At 51.1% G+C, this 22,429-nt stretch overlaps 1 protein-coding gene across 3 annotated transcripts in view; it reads left to right on the forward strand.

The window, feature by feature from the left end:
- CAMSAP2 (calmodulin regulated spectrin associated protein family member 2) overlaps positions 1-19,692 on the forward strand; it is an 86,807-nt gene extending 67,115 nt beyond the window's left edge. For all 3 annotated transcript variants that reach the window (XM_047754530.1, XM_047754528.1, XM_047754529.1), the window contains 9 exons: positions 1,590-1,672; positions 1,966-2,035; positions 2,488-4,615; positions 8,868-9,004; positions 10,416-10,636; positions 12,636-12,708; positions 13,986-14,101; positions 15,956-16,074; positions 16,737-19,692. In XM_047754530.1, coding sequence (XP_047610486.1) covers positions 1,590-1,672; positions 1,966-2,035; positions 2,488-4,615; positions 8,868-9,004; positions 10,416-10,636; positions 12,636-12,708; positions 13,986-14,101; positions 15,956-16,074; positions 16,737-17,042 — 3,253 coding nt within the window. In that variant the 3' untranslated portion in view covers positions 17,043-19,692. The remainder of the gene's footprint in view (positions 1-1,589; positions 1,673-1,965; positions 2,036-2,487; positions 4,616-8,867; positions 9,005-10,415; positions 10,637-12,635; positions 12,709-13,985; positions 14,102-15,955; positions 16,075-16,736) is intronic.
- The last annotated feature ends 2,737 nt before the right edge of the window (positions 19,693-22,429 follow it).

Consider the following 22,429-nt stretch of genomic DNA (forward strand, 5'->3'; position numbering starts at 1 on the left):
CACTAAGTGAGTTAAGGATCCGGTGTTGCCATGAGCTGTGGTGTAGGTCGCAGACAAGGCTCGGATCCTGCACTGCTGTGGCTGTGGTATAGGTGGGCGGCTACAGCTCCGATTCGACCCCTAGCCTGGGAAGCCCCATCTGCTGCCGGTGCAGCCCTAAAAAGACTAGGTTATTCCATAATTGTTACTTCTAGGAACTGCATGGACAACCTTCCACATCTCTGACGCTGGAACTGCCTTCAGAGCCTCTGGAACACTCGTCTCATCTCTGCCTCTCGGAGGTCTGAGTGGCTGCCCTTTTCCCACTGTCCCAGCAGAGGGACCTGCCGCAGCCAGATGGGGATCTCAGTCCTTTCCTTGGAGTGTTGCTATGCCATCCTCTCTTTTCTGAGTTTCCCTGTGGTCCATTTGTAGTTAGTTCCCCCTTTGTAGAATTTCTCCCTTCCCAAGAATAATGCAGTCACATCTACAGGTGCCATTGCACTTAAACAGTGACCTTAGAAGGAGAAAAGCCGAAGGGAGCAAACAGCAAAGCAGGATGTTTCTAGCGGCTGCCCTTCACACTTGCTGTGAGCCTGTCGGGGTGACGCCACATCCGAGTCCTCTGGATGTGGAAGGAGGGCAGTGAGCACGGTTGAGCCGTTACTTGGGGAGGGAGAACGGCGGGGACGTATGTTGATAAGCCGTGTCTCTCCAGGTCTCACCGTAGACAGAGACCGTGGAGAAGGGGGAGGTGATGGAGCAGCGTGGGTGCCCCTCTCCCTGTCAGTCCTCGGACGGAGTGATGGCAGGTCGGGAGGCACACAGAAGCAGACACAGCTCTGCGGGGTCTCTAGGATGTGCTGCTTTGGGAAAGCTCATGAATTCAGCTTTCGTTGCATAGTAAGACCCCAGTATTGGGGTTTACCTCTGCAGCCCTAGTTGGCGTACTCATGATCACAGGTGGCACTGCCGAGAGGTTGCTGAGAAGCCCCTGCGTCCCCTCCCCGTTGTAGTCCCAGCCGGTGGGTGGGGTGCTTACCGCGCATGCTGCAGGACAGACTTGAAACTCAGAAAAAGAGGCTAAATTCAGGCCCAGTGTCCCCATAATTTGAGAACTAGGCTCATCCCCCACATGAATTGGAATAGGGTGGGATTGAGTAGAGGAAGCGGCAGGACACACAAACCCCAGCAGGCACTGGGTGCCGCTCCCCGAGCCGGGAGGCGCCAGGCTCTTATGAGGATTTATCACACCTCTGCTTTCAGAGAGACTTGGATGCCACCAAAATCTCTCCAACTGATGACTTTCGCTTCTTTAATTCTCAGTTTTTCTCTTTGTAAAGTGAAACTAATGTGCCACCTCTTACCTCGCAAGGACACTGAGCCATTTGTGAACATAGCATTTCAAACTCTCAGGCTAAGACACGAAATACCTAGATGTGTGTCATCACTGCCATTCGTTGATTTAAACACTGTACTTCCTTCCTTTTTCTTTTCACCTGGGATGGAGACTCAGAAGTGACAGTGTTGTTTCTGACTCCAGCCACTCTGTGGAGAATTTCTGTGAACGAGCCAGACCCTGATGACATTTTATGTACTTTGTCTTGCAGTGGGGGAGGAGCCGCGTTGACACACTGGCGCCATCCTTTGTCCTCTAGACGCTCGCGTCCCCAAGCTCACCCTTCAGCCTCAGGTAGTGTATTTGAAATACCCGAGGAGAATGCCGTTTAAGTGGTCAGCTGGAAAAGGATCGGGAAGTAAATGGAAATAAACAAAAATAGGAAATAAACAAAAATAACACCTTTTTTTTTTTCTAAAAGGTGTTATATACACACTCAGAGGTCGATCTGTTTCTCTGGGCTTGTTTTTCTTAGCTGATCTTTATTTTTCCATTTGTACCTGTCACCTTATGTGACTCTGTTAAGCTGGTATAAGCTAACGTTTTTTCCCCTGATATCAGTGACTTTTACTTTTATGCATTTGAAGGAGGAATCCGACGGTCGTCATCCATGTCTTACGTTGATGGCTTCATAGGGACATGGCCCAAGGAGAAAAGGTAAGCAAAGGATTTCTTTTCAGTTAACCTTACATTGTGAAGAAACACTCATCCCCCGTCTCTGTCTCTCTCTCCCTCTGTCTCTCTCTGTCTCTGTCTCTCTCTGTCTCTGTCTCTTTCTTGCTGTCTCTCTCTGGCTCTGGCTCTCTGGCTCTCTCTATCTCTGTCTCTATCTCTGTCTGTCTCTGGACTCTCTCCTTTGTTGTTAGCCAAGTCACATAGACCTCTGATTAGTCCCCTCACAGGAAAAGGGCACCCTGGACAGGATGGAGAAGCCACAGGGCCCAGATGAACGGAGGGGCTGCCAGCCTGACCCTCACCTGGGCAACAGTGTGATTATGAGAAATGGGAAGGAGAGGCGCTATCAAGTCATATGACTGTTGTCGTTCACTGATACCAGATGGTTTCTTTTCCGGGATTGATTAGGGATTTTCTCTTTAATTTTTTTTCAGATCATCAGTGCATGGAGTTTCGTTTGATATTTCCTTTGATAAGGAGAATACCGTGCAGCGGTCCACCCCAAACCGAGGAATCACGCGTTCTATTAGTAACGAAGGACTTAGTCTGAACAACAACCGTGTAGCTAAGAATGTGAGGAAAAACCTGTCCTTCAAGCCAGTAAATGGGGAGGAGGAAGCGGGAAGCATCGAGGAGGAGCTTCACCTGGGCTCCCACGGTGACCTGACGTCGTACGCGCCCCTGAACACAGACGAGCTCAACTCCAACGAGAGCGCCTGCTACCGGCTCCCAAACGGAGCCTTACAGAACCGGGTGATCCTGGACGAGTTTGGCAACCAGGTTGGCCCCCCGAGCATCGAGGAAGCCCTGCAGATCATCCACGACACCGAGAAGCCCGCCCGCTCCCCCCAGCCAGGCCAGCTCGCCAACGGCTTCTTCCTGCACAGCCAGGAGCTGAGCATCCTGAACTCCAACCTCCTGCTCAGGACCAGCCCCGAAAACATGACCGACACCAAGGGGGCCTTGAGCCCCGTCACCGACACCACGGAGGTGGACACCGGCATCCACGTCCCCTCGGAGGACATTGCCGAGACCATGGACGAGGACTCGTCCCTGAGAGACTACACCGTGAGCCTGGACTCGGACGTGGACGACGGGTCCAAACTGCCCCCGGACCACGAGGCGCCGGCCGGCCAGCCCAGGGAGGCCCCGAGCCCCTGCCCCAGCCCCGCCAGCACCAGGTCCCAGCCAGGCAGCAGCGCGTCCTCCGGCTCTGGCGTGAAGATGACCAGCTTCGCCGAGCAGAAGTTCCGGAAGCTGAACCACGCCGACGGGAGGAGCAGCGGCAGCAGCTCGCAGAAGACGACGCCCGAGGGCTCGGAGCTGAACATCCCGCACGTGGTGGCCTGGGCCCAGGGCCCCGAGGAGCCGAGCCCGGCACCCACCCGGGACACCACGCAGCTGCTGGCCTCGGAGATGGTGCACCTGCGCATGAAGCTGGAGGAGAAGCGGCGCGCCATCGAAGCCCAGAAGAAGAAGGTGGAGGCCGCCTTCACGCGGCAGCGGCAGAAGATGGGGAGGACGGCCTTTCTCACGGTCGTGAAGAAGAAAGGGGACGGGGCCGCCCCGCTCCGGGAGGAGGCCGCCGGCGCGGAGGACGACAAGGTGTTCACGGACCGCGCCAAGGACAGGGAGCCGCCGCAGGCGAGCGGCCAGAGGAGCAAGTCCCTGGCGGACATCAAGGAGGGCGTGGAGAGCCCCGCGGGCCGGTGGCTGCGGTCGCCAACCACGCCCGGGGACCCCGAGAGGCCGTGGGGCCTGGCCAGCCCGTCGGAGGAGCCGGCGGCCGAGGGGGAGCTGCTGGAGTACACCCGCTCCATCGAGAAGCTGAACGCCTCCCTGCACTTCCTGCAGCAGGAGATGCAGCGCCTGTCACTGCAGCAGGAGCTGCTCATGCAGATGCGGGAGCAGCAGGCCTGGGCCGCCTCCCCGAACAAGCAGCCCCGGGACTGCAGGCCTCCCCGGCAGCCAGCTGACGCCCCCCGGCCCACCCACCCGTCCCCCCAGCCCTCTGGCAGGAAGGGCACATCTTTCTCTGTGAAAAATCAGAGGACTCCCAGGCCCAATGACTTAAAAATCACGCCTTTGAACCGAACGCTGACGCCGCCCCGGTCGGTGGACAGCCTCCCTCGGCTCCGGAGGTTCTCGCCCAGCCAGGTCCCCATCCAGACGAGGTCCTTCGTGTGTCTGGGTGACGCAGGCGAACCTCAGGCGCAGGAGGCCAGGCCCAGGGAGGAGGCGAAGGAGGAGGGGGTGCCCACGGGGGCTGAGGGGCAGTGGGGCCGTGACCCTGAAGGCAAGGACACCCCACCTCCGCCCCCCGCGCCTCTGGAGGGCCCTGCCCCGAGCGGGGAGCAGGTGGATCAGCCCGCAGAGCCTCCTCCAAGACCTGTTCTCCCATCTGCAGCTGCTGCTCCTAAAAGCGTGAACCTGATTGAAGTTTCCCTCTCAGATCTGAAACCCCCTGAAAAGGCTGATGTATCTGTTGAAAAGTATGACGGAGAAAGTGATAAAGAACAATTTGATGATGACCAGAAAGTATGCTGTGGATTCTTTTTTAAGGTAAAACCGACTGCTTGATTCTCAGCCTCTTCATTAGTGGGTGTGTTGAGCTGACCCGCTGGCTTCTTTGGCCGGCAGTCCCTCTGCTACAGGTCTGCCGTTCGTCCTAGAGTGTCCTTGGTGTTGGCCCGTCCTCGGTGGGTGCAGCACCGCAGGCATCCTGATTTCTAGAACCATCTCCTTCATCGCCTTGAGACACATGCTCAAGACGTGCGGGTTTTTTCCACTCGCCTCTCTCTCTCACACCTTCACCAAAGCCTTTTAAAAAAACCAAGTGATTCGAATCTCTTCCAAAAGTTCCTCAGTCGCCAGTCTGTAAAAAGCTGTTCATAACTTGGCATTGCGTGTAAGTCTGTTTTAGTTTCTTCTCTTCACGTTGACCATCTTCCTTTACACTTTTGCTTTTTAAAAAAATCTTCTAGGAGTTCCCATTGTGACTAATATCCATGAGGACGCAGGTTCCATCCCTGGTCTCGCTCAGTGGGTTAAGGATCTGGCGGCATAGGTCATAGATGCGGCTCGGGTCCCGTGTGGCTGTGGCTGTGGTGTAGGCCTACCCCTAGCCTGGGACCTTCCATATGCCAGAGTGTGGCCCTAAAAAAAAAAAAAAAAAAAAAAACTTCTAAAAACTGACCAGACAGAATATTGCAAAGGTGAAGCATTTAAAAATGTCCTTTTTTTTTTTTTTTTTGTCTTTAGGGCTGCACCTGCAGCGTATGGAAGTTCCCAGGTTAGGGATCTAATCAGAGCTATAGCCACCAGCCTACACCTCAACCACAGCAATGCCAGATCCAAGCCACCTCTCTGAGCTTACACCACTGCTCACAGCAACGCCGGATCCTTAACCCACTGAGCAAGGCCAGGGATTGAACCTGAAACCTCATGGTTCCCAGTCGGATTCGTTTCGGCTGCGCCACGACAGGAACTCCTAAAAGTGTCTGGTTTGTGAGTTCCCGTTGTGGTACAGTAAAAACGAATCCGACTAGTATCCATGAGGATGTGGGTTTAGTCCCTGGCCTCGATCAGTGGGTCAGGGATCCGCTGTTGCCATGAGCTGTGGTGTAGGTCAGAGATGCAGCTCGGATCCTAAGTTGCTGTGGCTCTACCCCTAGCCTGGGAACTTCCACATGCCACAGGTGCAGCCCTAAAAAGAAAAAAAAAAAAAGATACTTTAAAAAAATGCTCAGTTTGGGGAGTTTCCGTCGTGGCTCAGCGGAAACAAATCCAACTGGGAACCATGAGGTTGTGGGTTCAATCCGTGGCCTCGCTCAGTGGGTCAAGGATCCCTCGTCGCCGTGAGCTGTGGTGTAGGTCAGACGTGGCTCGGATCTGGCGTTGCTGTGGCTCTGGCATAGGCCGCCGGCAGCAACAGCTCTGATTGGACCCCTAGCCTAGGAATCTCCATATGCTGCGGGTGCAGCCCTAAAAATAAAAGGACAAAAGATAAACCAAAAAAATGTACAGTTTGGGGAGTTGCCATTAGGAGGACTCCCCAGAAGCACTGGCCAGGGTGCAGCATCTGACCCCGAGTGTCAGGATGGCATTGGGTGTAACGTATATGTAAACAGCACTGCAGCCCCTTAATTAGCACCAAGCAAGAGCTCCTCTTGATGGGAATGTCTTTTTAAAATTTTTTATTTTATTGATGTGTAGTTGATTTACAGTGTTGTGTTAATTTGGGTGGCAATATCTTGAAATTTATCCTAGAAGTTAGAACAAGGAGTTCCTGTCGTGGCGCAGTGGTTAACGAATCCGACTAGGAACCATGAGGTTGCGGGTTCGGTCCCTGCCCTTGCTCAGTGGGTTAACGATCCAGCGTTGCCGTGAGCTGTGGTGTAGGTCGCAGACGCGGCTCGGATCCCGCGTTGCTGTGGCTCTGGCGTAGGCTGGTGGCTACAGCTCCGATTGGACCCCTAGCCTGGGAACCTCCATATGCCACGGGAGCGGCCCAAGAAATAGCAACAACAACAACAACAACAACAACAACAAAAAGAAGTTAGAACAAGAAAAGCCCAGTAGGAGTTCCCTGGTGGCCCAGCGTTAAGGTCTCAGCATTGCCACTGCTGTGGCCCAGGTTCAGTCCCTGGCACATGCCAGGGTGCAACCAAAAAAAAAAAAACACCCTAATAATATTTTTTTAAATTTTGTCCTGTCATCCATTATTTTCATCTTTATATTTTTCTGTGTTTTCCAATTTATGGTTTTTTATAATCAGAAGCATGTGTGTATGTATGGTACTCACACGTTTCTTTTTTCTCTTCAGTGACTAAAATAGATCCGCTTCTGATCCTGACTAGCTCCACAGTTTGGAGTATAGATAGAAAAGACAGCACTGGAGGGTGACAGTTTATAATTTCAGATTTTATGTGGACGTCTCCAGGCCAGGGATCAAATCCAAGCCGCCGCTGTGACCATGCCAGGCCCTTCACCCACTGCACCACAGCGGACACTCCTAATTCAGATTTAAACGAACAGCCCTGTTGGATTGAAAACTCACAGATACTGAGGTAGTTTTACCTTGGATCATTAAGTGTTGGAAATGGGTAACTTCCTTTGAAGTTGGCCGTAGAGAGGTGGCCCCGTAGGCTCTTTTAACGTTTAGCAATTTGAATGTGAGTTGTGTTTTGTCTCCTCTTAACCATGTAAAACCCTTTTTTTTTTTTTTTGGTTTTTGTCTTTTTAGGTCCACACCTGCAGCACACGGAGGATCCCAGGCTAGGGGTCGAATTGGAGCTGTTGCTGCCAGCCTACACCACAGCCACAGCAACGCCAGATCCAAGCCGCATCTGTGACCTACACCACAGCTCACGGCAAAACTCCTATTTTTAATAGGATGCTGCTGTAGACACTAACAGACGGGTTTCATTTCGGGGGCCCTTGCCCCACCTGCTCCTGCAGAGGAAGGAGAACAGAGGGCGCCTCCCCCTCCTGAGTGTTAAAGGGCCCGTCCCCCCAGCGTCATTCTCTTCCCCTCTGTTCTCACCGCCCGGGGCCCCCTCGCCTGGTTGGGATAGCTCAGGGGTGCCCTGCCCGTCTCTGGGGTGCATCCGGTGTCCACGCCACCCCTCAGGACAGCTGTTCCAGGGCCTTGGCCCCTGGGGTGTCTAGATGAAGCCACAGGCTAATCCTGGGCTGGCTCCCACCTGGACTGCTGTGTTAGCTGCTCTGTAGGACTGATGTCAGGCCCCGCCGCGGTCGCCCCCCCCCACTCCCCTGCATGCTCCTGGCAGCGCTGGTGACCCAGAGCTTTGCGCTGTCGTTGGTTCCTTTGGCTGTGGTCTCTCTTACTAGACCGAGAGCTCCTAGAGTCCCTGCGTCTTTGACCACCGTAAAGGGCCTGGCGACTCGCAGAGCGTGCGGGTCGTATCGTTCACCACGAAGCGTGGACGCTTCAATCGACTGTCTGGGCAGCATCTTCCGACCATCTCCACTCAGAGTCCGTCTGTGTCTGGGCCTCTGTGCAAAGCCCCTGGCCTGTGCATCTTCCCATGTGACAGGCGATGGATAAGAGCTGCCTGATCCTTCTCCTATTTCAGCACCTGTGAGGCCCGACACCACGCTGTGAATCAGGCACCCGCACCCAGGGCAGCGTGTGGGTTAAGCCTTACGAGGCGTCATTACGACAGGGACCTCCTTCTGCAGGGGGTACTCTCCTGACTTCTGGGCCAAGGAGGCCTGCAGGTCCCCGCCGAGCTCTGGGCTAGGGGTGCAGGTAGGCCCGCCTGCTCTTCAGAGGAGACACTTCAGTACAGACCAAGCACACTAACAATTTTTTAAAAATCACGCGGCGATAGTTCCTTTTATACGGTAGAACTTTGGGTAGCTAACTTTTTTTTTGGTGCTTTTGAGTTTTCTATTGCAAGCATGTATTTTAAATACATGCTAAAATGCTGTTTTGAAAATTATGGGGAAACTCTCCGCATTATAAATTATTCATTAGGGTCCAAAAAACTTTGTCTTTTTTCCCCCTTTTGTTTTTTTCTTTGCTAATTTCCTAGGTAGTGAAAACATGTAATTAAAGACGCTTCGTGTCCTTTGTTACTTGATCCAAAGCATTCCCACTCTAATTCATTTCTTCCTCGTAATTTCTGGAACACGTGGTAGGATTGGAATAAGGTGGGTTTGGAATAAGGTTGGACAGACAGCTTGGATTTTGAGTTGTAAGAGTAACCGCCAAGCGTGGCCAAACAATTGAAGACGAGAATACTGGTACCTGCAACGATTCATCTTTCTCAATGAAATTCATTCTTAGGATGATCAAAAAGCAGAAAATGATATGGCAATGAAGCGAGCAGCTTTGTTGGAGAAACGATTAAGAAGAGAAAAGGAGACTCAGCTTCGGAAACAGCAGCTGGAGGCGGAGATGGAGCATAAGAAAGAGGAGACCAGGTGAGACATTGCCTTCAGGTGGCTCTAGGCACTGCTGACACGGGAGCACGTCTGTGGACCGTGGTTAAGACCCAGCAGTTTCTCATTTGCTTTCATTTTTTCCTTTTTGGCCGATTCTGCATCATATGAGAGTTCCTTAACCCCCTGAGCCACCAGGGAACTCGCTCATTAACCCTCTTAGTACCAGATTTTTTGAGACGTGCAGTATATAGAGACAACTGAATTCTGATTTGGGCTGCTTTTTAGAAGTTAATTTATCTTCACGAAGTCTACCTGAGATATACATATACATATATATATATACACACACACATATATGTATATATATATATATATATTTTTTTTTTTTGTCTTTTAGGGCCACACCAACAGCATATGAAGGTTCTCAGGCTAGGGGTCGAATAGGAGCTGTAGCCACTGGCCTACGCCAGAGCCACAGAAACACCAGATCCGAGCCGCATCTGCAACCTACACCACAGCTCATGGCAACGCCAGATCCTTAACCCACTAAGTGAGGCCAGGGACCGAACCCGCAACCTCATGGGTCCTAGTCGGATTGGTTAACCACTGCACCACAACGGGAACTCCTGATTGCATATCTTTATCCTAAGTTTGAGGCATCTTAAAGTTCTCCAGAAGCATTAACTTTTTTTTTTTTTTTTGGTCTTTTTTAGGCTGCACGCTTGGCATATGGAGGTTCCCAGGCTAGGGGTCCAATCGGAGCTGTAGCCACCAGCCTACACCACAGCCACAGCAACACCAGGTCCGAGCCTCATCTTTGACTTAGACCACAGCTCACAGCAACGCTGGATCCTTAACCCACTGAGAGAGGCTTGGGATTGAACCTACATTGTCACGGATGCTAGTCAGGTTCTTAACCCACTGAACCACAACGGGAACTCCCAGAAACATTAACTTAACACCCCTGGGTTTTACACACCCGCACACTCAAACTTTTTAAAGTAGTTCTTTGATTTATTAATGATGTGTTTAAGTAACCTACATTAATTATCTTCAGTACAGTTTGAAAGGAACCATTTTTTCCCCAGGAGCTGAGGTCTCTCCAGCATCTCTTGTCTTTGTTGTGCAGAGGAAGAAATCTAACGGGGAGTTCCCGTCGTGGTGCAGTGGTTAACGAATCCGACTAGGAACCATGAGGTTGCGGGTTCGGTCCCTGCCCTTGCTCAGTGGGTTAACGATCCGGCGTTGCCGTGAGCTGTGGTGTAGGTTGTAGACACGGCTCAGATCCCACGTTGCTATGGCTGTGGTGTAGGCTGGTGGCTACAGCTCCGATTAGACCCCTAGCCTGGGAATCTCCATATGCCATGGGAGCGGCCCAAGAAATAGCAAAAAAAAGACCAAAAAAAAAAAAAGAAAGAAACGAAAGAAATCTATCGGCTTGGTCTCCTAGGCGGAAAACCGAGGAAGAGCGTCAGAAGAAGGAGGATGAGAGGGCGCGCAGGGAGTTCATCAGGCAGGAGTACATGAGGCGGAAGCAGCTGAAACTCATGGAAGACATGGACACGGTGCTCAGACCCCGTCCTCAGGCGGCAAAGCAGAAGAGGCAGCGCCCCAAGTCTGTCCACAGAGACCACATCGAGTCCCCCAAGACCCCCAGCAAGGGTCCTCCAGGTAACAGCCCATCCCGAAGAGTCTGCTCATAGGAAACACCAGCCTGGGCGGCGGTGCTGACCCTGGGGCTGTGGAACCCTAGACAGGCACCGTGGGAGCGAGTGGAAAACCGGGAGGAGCAGCAAGTGTTTTTCAGCAGACTGTTAGGTGCGCATGCATCTATTCAGCAGACCCAGTGCAAACGCCAGAAACTCCAATTGAGATACTAGCCCAGGAGTTCTCAGTGGAAACAAATCAGACTAGGAACCGTGAGGTTGCAGGTTCAATCCCCAGCCTCACTCAGTGGGTTAAGGATCTGGCGTGGCTGTGGCTGTGGTGTAGGCCAGCAGCTGTAGCTCCAATTAGACCCTTTAGCCTGGGAGCCTCCATATGTCGCAGGTACAGCCCTAAAAAAAAAGAAAAGACCGAATAAATAAATACTAACCTGTTGGGGAGCTCTGCCCTCAGGCAGAATCTGCCTGATGATTAACTGCCTTTTCGGTTCTGGTGAAGTAGAGGAGAATGTACAAGAAACCATGTGGTGAGGAGGTCAGGGGTTCATGAGTTAAGAGAGAAATGGTCAGAAATCCAAATTTATAATTTCTGGAATCGAGAAAATATATCTTTTTTCTAAATTCAACATGCATACTCTTTTTTTTTTAATATTTAGTTTATCAAAACCACCGTAAAATTTTAGAGAATTCCCATAGATATTCTAAAACTGAAGTACAACAGTGTAACATTGACAGTCGAAGGAGAACCCCCCCCTGCAGACATAGAAAACAAACTTACAGTGACCAGAGGGACAGGAGGGAGGGGTAACTTTACACCCTACTGTGTGTAAAATACATAAACGACAAGGATCTATTATATAGCACAGGGACTATGTTATAATAACCTACAGGGGAAAGAATCTGCAGAAGAAAAAAATGTATATGTATAGATATAGATATGTATCTCTCTGAGTTACTTTGCTGTATTCCTGAAATTCGTATGAATCAGTTCAATTGGTACGAATTTCAGGAATACGGCAAAGTGATTCAGTTAAATAAAGCGACCTGCGCCTTTTCTAGCCAGTTAAGTTTGATACCCAGTAGTGGCTGAAATTAAATTATTTTTCCATCCAGGAATGCGATGTTCCTGAATATGTTCTATTGTTTTTGCTAATTTCTTTGCGAATTTTCTCTTTGTTAATTTGGCCCCTTATAGTCGCTGTATCATGTCTTGCATGGCTCCATTGTTTCTGGCCTAAGCCCTCATAGCAATTAGGTTTATCGTTTTTTCCTCTCTGTCCCGTTCTATTGCGCTATAATCTGCATCCAGCACCACAGATTTAAGGTGTGCAGGGTCCTGGTGGGACCCATGCACGTCGCAAGGTGATGACCACAGGAAATGCACCGACCATCCGTCACCTCGTAGAGATGCAGGATTAGAGGAGAAAAGCATGTCTTTCCTTGTGGTGGGAACTCTTAGGACTTCCTTGCCCAGCACCTCTCCCGGTGACGCACACGGTGTCACCTGGACGTCACAGTCTTCGAGCTGGAAGCCGGACCCTCCTCGGGCCTCCCCCACCTCTGCTGACCACCAGGCTGGCGTCTCTCTACGTTTGTTTGTTGGAGTCGAATTGACCTGCAGCGCTGTGTTAGTTCCCGACACAGCGTGGTGGTTCGTGTGCTCTTTGTGTGCATCTCAGAAATGACCAGCCTTAGCCTAGTTACAACCTGTCACTGGGCAAAGACGTTGCGTAGTTACGAGTATGGTCTCCATGCCGCGCTTCTCCTCCCGGAATCTTCCCTCGCTTATTTCCTCACTTCTCCGCAATAGCTTCCTTGCTAATTGTAAGTAAACGGTGCCTGTGTGCAGCAAGCCTGTGTTGAAAGGGTTCGGAAGGGAGAAGAGACGCCGCCAGCCCAGGCGCCACATGCCGGTGTTCCCTAAAGAACAGACCCTTGTCCGGTTGCTCCTTTAAAATGCGTGACTTTGTTTTCATTCAGGATGACGACTTTATCGTGTTTTTCAGTCTCTAGCCTTTCCCTGGCTTCGCTGAACACGGGCGATAACGAGAGCGTGCAGTCCGGCAAGGGGACCCCGAGGTGAGTCCCAGCACCTGCTTGTCCCGGGAGACAGTGAGTCAAAGTCGCTAAGCTGTGTGAGTGTTGCTGGCTGGGACAGGGTGGGTTTCTGTTAAAGGAAATTCACATGTAAAGAGGTCTGGAGTTCCCGTCGTGGCTCAGCAGAAACCAATCTGACTAGCATCCGGTCCGTCCCTGGCCTCGCACAGCGGGTTAAGGATCCGGCATTGCTGTGGCTGTGGTGTAGCCCAGTGGTTACAGCTCCGATTCAGCCCCTAGCCTGGAAATCTCCATATGCCGCAGGTGTGGCCCTAAGAGAAAAAAAAAAGAGAGAGAGAGACATAAAGAGATCTGTTCATCTTTTGGTGTTTTTTATCTTTTAGAATTTTAGAATTGTGACATTGATAAGACATTAACCGTAACCGTGTATCAGCCCTTGCTGACGTGGTTGTGATAAAGCCATGGTAGAAACAGAAATGCCTTATCTGTATAATCCTGCCGGCCTCTCTGGTTTTTTCCCACCAAATATAAAGAGGTTTTTCCCTATTAAAATAATTCCAAAGTAAGTTGCTTACGACTTAGGAAAGATCTTTTTTTTTTTTTTTTTGGGCATGCTTGCTCTTCCTTTCTCCAGGAAATACATTAGAAGCAAAATTCAGTATGTCGTTATCATAAATTGTATCATACGATATTATACCATCTTATTTTACACTCTAATACCCATATAAAGAAAGGACGTTCTAGTGACAGTCCTCAGCTCTGAGCTGTAATCTTTTGTTTGTTTGTTTGTTTTCGCTTTTTTAGGGCCTCACCTGCGGCATTTGGAGGTTTCCAGGCTAGGGGTCTCATCGGAGCTGTAGCTCCTGGCCTACACCACAGCCACAGCAACATCGGGATCCAAGCCACATCTGCGACCTACACCACAGGTCATGGCAATGCCAGATCCTTAACCCACTGAGAGAGGCCAGGGATCGAACCTGCAACTTCATGGATCCTAGTCAGGTTCACTAACCGCTGAGCCACGAAGGGAACTCCACTGGGCTGTAATCTTTGTGTTACCATCCTGTTGCATTAATTTGCCAGTTGTCACGTGGCAAGACATTCATTCGGTCATTCAGCCGATATTAATGAAGTGGTGGCTGCGTCCGGGCACTTGGCCCGTGTCGCTGTGAACAAGCAGATGACCACCGTCTTTCGGTCTGCGAGCCTCGTGGCTGATTTGGTTGGCGCTCAGGGTATGCTCCGACCCCCAGCGGCTTCCCCTGGTGGAGACCTAACATCGTGTCATCTGTTCCTAGGTCAGAGTCTGTGGAAGGCTTCCTCTCTCCAAGCCGCTGTGGGAGCCGGAACGGAGAGAAGGACTGGGAGAACGCGTCGACCACCTCCTCGGTGGCTTCGGGCACAGAGTACACGGGTCAGTGCCTGTGCCTCCTGGGGGAGCCGGGGGACCCGGCTGAGGATAGGCTCGGGCTGTGCTTGTGGCCTGGTCTGAACGCGGGAGGCCGAGCAGAAACAGCAGCTCGGGCGGTGCCTCTCGGTGCTGTGGTTCCACCTGGGCAGGGAGTGGTTTGTCCCCGATGAAGTAGATGTTTCCAGAAAGCTCTTACACCTCATGCCCTCCCCTTCTCATGTAAAAATGCTGGTCATTGTCGTCATGTGGGTCTGAAGTTTTGGAGAGGGCCCCTCAGCTGTACGTGGGTGCCAAGTCCGAGGGGGGTCAGGGGTGGGGCGGCGCGAACACACCAGGTCCTTTCTGGAACAGCGAGTCTTGTCGGGAACAGCACATCTCGAAGAAGCATGGAGAGGCCCTGAGAGATGAGGGGACGCCCCGGGCCTGGGGGCGCCCGGCCTCACCGATCCTGCCAGGCACTCTTCTGTGTGAGGAGGTAAAAGCAGGTAGACTAGAATGGAGGGAAGAAGGCTTTTAGGAAGTGAAGCCGGAAGGAGGAGGCGAGCGGAGGTGAGCAGCTGAGGGGTGCAGAGGGCCACCAAGGCTGGGACCCCTGAAGGCCCAAGGAGGTGGAGCTCGCTCTCTGTGATTCTTCTTCCTCCCTATTTTGTGGCTTTTTTTTTTTTTTTTGGCTCTTTAGAGCCACTTGGGTGGCACATGGAGGTTCCCAGGCTAGGGGCCAACTCAGAGCTGCAGCTGCTGGCCTACACCACAGCCATAGCAACGCCGGATCCTTAACCCACTGAGCGGGGCCAGGGATCGAACCTGCATCCTCATGGATGTTAGATCTGTTTCCCCGGAGCCACAATGGGAACTCCCACTATTCTGTGGCTTTTAATACAGCCTCTGTCCACCAGCCCAACAACCTTTTAGGCCAGGGTCCAGCTGCGTTTGCTGGCCACTGTGCTGAACCACAAGCTGCAAGGTTGCAGTGCTCCTGGACCAGCTCGGCCCGGCTTTCAGATGACTATTCAATTTGGGAGAATCCTGTGAGCTGCAGAACTACGGGTAGCTGGGAGTCATTTATACCACAGAAACACTACACTCAGGGTTCAGCTTTCTCCCTGAAGAATTGGTTTCTGGGCATACTTCTCAGGGCTCCCGGGCGGAGTTGAGTTAGTGTGCAGCAGGAGGGGGCTTGCAAGGTGCGAGGCCCTTGGCAGGTGTCCCAGGAAAGGGGCACAGAGTGAGGAAAGAGACAGAGGCAGGGAAGAAGGAAAAGATGAAGCCTCTTCTTTATCTTTGAAAGGCTTAACTTGCTCTTGGTCCCATTCTGCTTTAAGCTCACCCATAACCTTCCAGCCCTGGGAAGGAAGGTGAGGGCGTGACAGTGACAGCGGTGCCTGGCCCCAGCACCCCCTCCAGGGTGGCCTCCAGGGCCACTCAGCTCCCTCCAGGTTCTGATTGCAGATCAGAGGCCTGCAGGCACAGTGAGTGGTTTCCTCTCACAGCGGTTCACTGGCAGGGGACCAGGTGCATCATCGAAACAGGATGGTTTCCGCAGTTCCCATCGTGGCTCAGTGGTTAACAAATCCGACTAGGAACCATGAGGTTGCAGGTTCAATCCCTGGCCTCACTCAGTGGGTTAAGGATCCGGCGTTGCCGTGAGCTGTGGTGTAGGTTGCAGATGCAGCTCGGATCCTGCATTGCTGTGGCTGTGGCGTAGGCTGGCGGCTGCAGCTCCGATGAGACCCCTAGCCTGGGAACCTCCATATGCCGCGGGTGTGGCCCTAAAAAGACAAAAAAAGAAAGAAAGAAACAGCAGGGTTTCTGACTCGGGAGTGTTACTTGCATGACGATATGACGTTCTGTCCATAGGACCAAAGCTCTACAAAGAACCCAGTGCGAAGTCCAATAAGCACATCATTCAGAATGCTTTAGCCCATTGCTGTTTGGCTGGGAAAGTCAACGAAGGTCAGAAGAAGAAAATACTGGAGGTGAGCGTGTTTGTATGAAAGCGGCTTTTGGGAACGCGGAAAAGTTGCAGGAGTCCTTAAAGACGCAGCTCAGGCTTAAATAATAACACGCTTGCAGATCACGTAACCCGCCGGTGTCAGGTGAAGCTGTCTCGCAAAGGAGGTCATCCCTGCCTGGTGGTTAGTGGTCAGTGGTCGAGACAGTTTCCTAAGACCAGGATTGAGCAGATCCTTCAGGTCTTTTTTTAAGTTCCTCCAGGATTATAATGTCCACACTGAGCCACCGGGCACCTCAGTGGCAAGGCGTTGGCACACCCTTTCCATCCCGGTGCGCCGTGCTTGTATGACGTGCATCTCATTTTAACTATGAAGAATGTATATATTAGGAGTTCCCACTGTGGTGCAGTGGGTTAAGAATCGGACCACAGCAGTGGTCACTGTGGAGGTGTGGGTTCAATCCTGGCCCGGTGCGTGGGATTAAAGGATCTCTGTGGTGTGGGTCAGATTCAGTCCCTGGCCCGGGAACTTCCATACGCCGTAGGTGCAGCCATAAAGAAAAAAACATTATATTTTGAATGACATGTCATAAAGTTGACCGAGAAACGTGTTACCAGTTGTGTAAGCTGTAATCAGCACCACGTCCAGGACTTCTCAGTGTTTCGTTTTTGTTTCTTATCCTAAAGGAAATGGAGAAGTCAGATGCCAACAACTTCCTGATCTTGTTCCGGGACTCAGGCTGCCAGTTCAGGTCTTTGTATACTTACTGCCCAGAAACTGAGGAAATTAATAAGCTGACTGGGATAGGCCCCAAATCCATCACGAAAAAGATGATCGAGGGGCTTTACAAGTATAATTCTGACCGGAAACAGTTTAGCCACATACCTGCTAAAACATTATCCGCCAGCGTCGATGCCATCACCATCCACAGCCACCTGTGGCAGAGCAAGAGGCCCGTGACGCCCAAGAAACTGCTCCCCACCAAAGCCTAGGCGCCGCCGTGGGGAGGGACCTGCTTCAGAACACTCGCCGTGAATTTGCACTTCATCTTTCCTGCCTGTAGAAAACCTTTCTAGTTGCCAACAGACTTGTACCATTGAAACTGGACCCCCGGCTCCGTTGTCATGACAACTGGAATGTGGCGTCCCTGTGGAGCGCGGTGGGCACCCCAGGAGGGGGCCGAGGGCCAGCAGGGAGGCATGTCTGCCCGGCTCTGGACCCGCTGATGCTCCGACTTCTCGTGGACACTACTTGGACTGAGGGTTGAAATACGGCTACGATGACGGATGATGTGTTTTTCTTGTTGCCTTTTGTTTGTTTGTTTGTTTGTTTTTATTTTAACTTTTTAACATACATGCTTGTCTTCAGGTGGTTTACTTTGCTATTTTTCTCCCCGGGGGCTTGTTCCAAGACACCTTTGTGTTTTTGTTTCCTGTGGTGATCATGAGAGTAGGAAGTGGGCCTCAGGCAGAGGCAGCTCCGTCTTCCTGACGATGCTGAGAACACTAGTGTTTCGTTGTACAGGGACCCGTCAGGTTTTAATGGTGTCAGAGCCTTTGCCGGAGTTCCTCTGCTAAGTATTAACGACCGTGTATTTATTATCCCCTCAAGTGTTAAGGTTCCTCTGTGGGTGAGAGGAGGCGTTGTGAAGAGCTGCTATAGGTTTGCTTATTAAACCATACGAGCTGAACCAAGAAGACACTTCAAAGAGGGTGCTGATCAAATCAGTGCTGTTTTGACACCACTTCTGGCCAACTCAGAATAATTTAGATTGTTCTCTTAACAAAAAAGGCTTTCTGTCTCTTTTGAATAATGTCACTTTATAAGCTGGCAGAAGTGAATGACACTTTTGAGAGGAGTCTTTGAATCGGAAGATCTCAGACTTCCTGCCACAAGTTCTCAAGAGGTCTTTACATTATATTTATAACGGATAGCAAAATTATATTTAGAATTTTTAAACATGTACAAAGGGCTACATTTTAATTTTAAAATGGCTTCACATTATTTTACTTAAATATTGAGTTCCTCTTCTTTTTTCATCCTTTTCAAGTGGGACCGCTTAGATTAAGTACACACTTGAAATCTTCTCTCCAGGAGTGATCGGTGTTCCTTGAACGATGTGTACCAGAGGGTTAGTTGGGGAAAAACTTCATTCTCAGGAAAAGACTTGAATGATCATGTGACCCTGTTATGTTTCAGTGTTGTGACAACTGTGTAAACTTAGAGGGAAAGACAGTATTATGTCATATCGGAGATGCGTCGTTTGTTTTCTTTCACGGGAAGTAGAGACTAAAATATATACATTTCTCTAACCGAGTTGTTTAGAGAAAGACCTAATATCTCATATGGTGTATTTACTTATTTTAAAAAAAAGTAGGAATGAGATGTCCCTCCGCTGTACTTTTCTGTCATTAAAAGGCCTTTTAGGCATCAGTGTGTCTGGGTTACCCACCTTCTCTAAAATGCTGTCAATATTTTACTGTAATTTATGTTCTTATATTTATGTATATTTGTTAAAACTGTAAAAAAAAAATTTTTTTTTTTTTTACAGATTTTTCTCCAATACCTGTGCAAGATCCATGTGTAGCTCCAAATGATTTGTGATCCTACTGTTTGCATGTAAGAGACCAGGATGTGTAACTCTCCTATTTTAAGTGTATCCACACTGTGTATAGAATCTAGAGACCCCACCTGGGCGGTGCGCGCGTGTCTCGCCTCGCCTTTCGGGCCACCGTCGCTGTCACGGTTGGAGGAAATGGTGATGGAACACAGGCTTCACTTGCCCGACGAAGAACCGTACGTGACTCTAATCCAAACGTGGTAACTAACAATCAGAATTAACAAGCAGTGGACGTTACTCAGTTTGTTCTTTTCAACCCATTAAGTCTCCCTCCCCAAAGCACTCTTCTTTGCGGTTTCCTGGCCATTACTTTTTTTTTTTTTTTTAATTGGATGCAAGACAACAGAGGAACTGTGTAAAACCAGACAGGACCCCCCCCCCCCCCGTTCCTCAAGTCACGTGTGTCCAAAGGCGAATGTCCTTAAATGTCTAAAGGTGGACTGTGACTATTGCCACAATAGTTCAAGGCTGTCGGTATAGTATTTTGCTTTATTCCTGCAGAAGGACTAGGGATGTATTTCTTGGAGTCTGCAGGTTTTTTTAAAAAAAAATTATGTTTGGGAAATTATGTAAATGAAAATTATGCTCTTTCATGAAGTCTGGAGCTTTTTTCATCCACCTTCCTGAAACACACTGGTGCTTCTCATCCCTGGAGGTCAGAGTATTAGGGGTCATTTTTTCCGTTTGTTTGCCAAATATCTGTCCTGGTCACCAGTGCGGCCCGTCAGAGTTTGCTGTCTGACGCGGCTTTGGAAAGCTTTTCCTTCCTCTCGGCTTTTCAGTTTTGTTCGAGAATGACTGTTACAGTTTTTATTTGGCTGTTTCAAGCCAGATCCAGCTTTTTCAGTGTGGTTTCATGGACACTCTGGGCGATGTCCAGCGTATGGTTTGCTTACCGGCCACTCCAGAGCATTGCTTACCGGTTTTTTAAGATGCTATGCTGTAAAATACCGTCAGATTTGCTATTTCCTGGTACCGTGTGGTGGTTCCCCTTTCATGAATAAAAGCATGGCACCAAATGATTCCTTTTCTGCTTCTTGAAGAAAATAGAGAGTTTGAGTGATGTTATTTGCGTGGTTGTCCTACCTCTTTACCTCTGTTGAAGTTGAACAATTCACTATTCCCAAGAGTCAAGACATCATCGGAATCCTGACTGAGGCGGTGTTAAAAAGTCTGAAGCTTCTGTGTCCGGCTCAGACGGTCTGCGTGATGGCGTTCAAATGCTTGTGCTCATCTTACGTTAACTTTGTCCTTGTCGCTTCACTCTCTTTTGGTGAATAAGTCGTTGAAGGGCAGCAGGAGGAAGCCTCCCTGCCTTTGGAGTTGATGGGAGCCACCCCCTGACCTGCTTTCTGTCAGTTTCACTTTGATTTTGCTCATGTTCCCCATTCAGACGAGAGCAGTTGAAAAAGCAAAAATCTAAAAAGTTTACCACCACCCCCAAAGTCTTCCTACCTATTTCTGTACCCGAAGAAGTCTCTGCAGTTGCGGCCCTGTGACGGGAGCGTGCAGCACAGGTCAGAACAGTAAAGGAAACCGCTGTTGGGCTGTGACCTGGGGCCGGGTGTTGCACAGACACCTGTGCGGTGAGCTGGCGGTTCTGTCATCCCTTCGAAGTCATGGATGCTTGAGAGACAGTCTCCTTAAAATGGCAGGTCTGCTCTTAGACAAATGAGAAGTTACATCTGTCATTGAGGGTCTCTGCCAGCTGCTGTCACACAGGGTCTAGAGTCTCTGCATCACCTGCTCTTGGCACCCGGGGCCCACGGGCCTCCCGCACCTCCGACAAGCTTGTTTCGTGCTTACCATCCCTGCAGTGTCCGTGACTACCGCCACCTCCACCCCTGGGTATGTCAGAAAGAAAGAAAAAAAACATATTTTACTTTCCATTGGGGAGGATAAAGGAAATTAAGTTAAATGTTTTAAGACCCACTGAGGTTTTTTTTTTTTTTTTTCTAGGGCCACTCCTGAGGCATATGGAGATTCCCAGGCTAGGGGTCTAATTGGAGCCACTGGCCTACACCAGAGCCACAGCAACAGGGGATCTGAACCGAGTCTGTGACCTACACCCCAGCTCACGGCAATGCTGGATCCTTAACCCCCACTGTGCAAGGGCAGGGACTGAACCTGCAACCTCAGGGTTCCAAGTCAGATTCATTAACCACTGAGCCAGGTTTTTTTTTTTTAATGCTGGAGGCAGAGCCACCGTGGCCCCTCAGCCGCTGAGGTATTTCATCCTGCTCCACCCCATCTGGATCTGCTCCTTCGGGGGCTGCGACCCTCCCCCTCCATCCCCCCTGCCGAAGAGGGGGACAGGTCACAGGCTCTAGGACCAGGCATCGGTGACTGCTCTCAGCTGCAGGGGTCCCGGCCCCACCCACTTATTCACCCTTGCAGGTGCGCGTGCCTGAACAAGGGACCTGCTGTCGTGTTACCTCGTGATGTAAGAGGCTCTGATGGGCTTTCTGTGACGAGGTGAGCCCTTTACAGACCAGGGTGATGGGGTGAGTGCCTGCATCGGGGACACAGAGCTGAAAGGGGCAGTGGCACAGCTGGAGTGTAAGCCTACAGGTTGCAGGTCCCTTCCCGGTGCCACGGGCCCCGGGTCCCGCCGCTGAAGTTGCTGTGGGATAAAGTCTGACAGCTGCACCGGCAGGCAGCACGTTCGCCGAGGGAAAATAGCACTTGCTGTCGAAGTGGAGTTCCTTCTCTCCTGATTCTCTACCCACACGGCAGCGGCAGCAGCAGCTAAAACGAGGCTGGCCTGCTCCCAGGATCCACAGGATGAGCAGTGGAGGGATTGCAGGTGTGCTGGGAAGAAACTGATCCTGCTAATAACTAATTAACAGTCGCTGGGCGCGAGGCTCTTACTGCTGACTGTCCCTCGGGGAACTGCTATCCAGAGGCGGTGCGGTTAGAGTTTTAAGACAATGGATGGAGCTTCTGCTATGATGAGGTGAGGACTGAAAGTCCTGGGCAGGAAACCGCTTTTATTCTCTGAACATGTTGTATAAAAGCCGACTCCATAGGGAACAGAAGACTCTCTCAGGTTATCAGCCAGTCCGAGGTGTCCTCAGACCTGGGTTGTGAGCTGCAGAGACACCCTTTGGCCTTAAAGCCTGCTTGCCGATCACAGCAGTTCAGCAAGGGCGCTGTGTGGTAACTGCCTCCTTTTGACTCCGAGCCGGAGGCGGCTGCTCTGTGGCCCATCCACCAGACGTGGAGGTGCAGTGCAGGGTGTGCAGGGGGCACTTTGGGGGTTTATGCTTGGACTCCTTAGCCTATACTGGACTCCACACAGCGGTGGTCAGCTACTGTGTGCCAAGCGGGTCTGTGCAGGCAGGCACCCAGATTCGGACGCAGCTCAGTCTGGTTTGTCCTGGGCCACCCCCACTTTCCTACCGAAGATATGTTTGCCTGTCGCTTGTGAGCCCAACGTGGCTTTCCTGGCCTGACCCCCTCTGGTTCTCTCTCTCACACACATACACACACACACAGACACACACACACACACACATACACACGCAGTTCCCTGGGCCCCAGGGCACCTGCCGATCACGGCCACTTCCCAGTGCCTTCCTGCCTCTCCGGGCCCCGTCCTTCCCCCGAGTTGGGGCCCTGTCTTGAGGCTATGCTGCCCTTCAGGGCCTCCAGCCCTGAAGGCCTCCGACGGACCTGTGCGTCTCCCTGCGATTCCCACCTTTACCTGGATGTTCACAGCCACCCTCAGCTAAGCTGCCCAGAGACCAGCTCCTTCCC

This window comes from Phacochoerus africanus, chromosome 12, assembly GCF_016906955.1.
Source record: "Phacochoerus africanus isolate WHEZ1 chromosome 12, ROS_Pafr_v1, whole genome shotgun sequence".
Taxonomy (NCBI): Eukaryota; Metazoa; Chordata; class Mammalia; order Artiodactyla; family Suidae; genus Phacochoerus; species Phacochoerus africanus.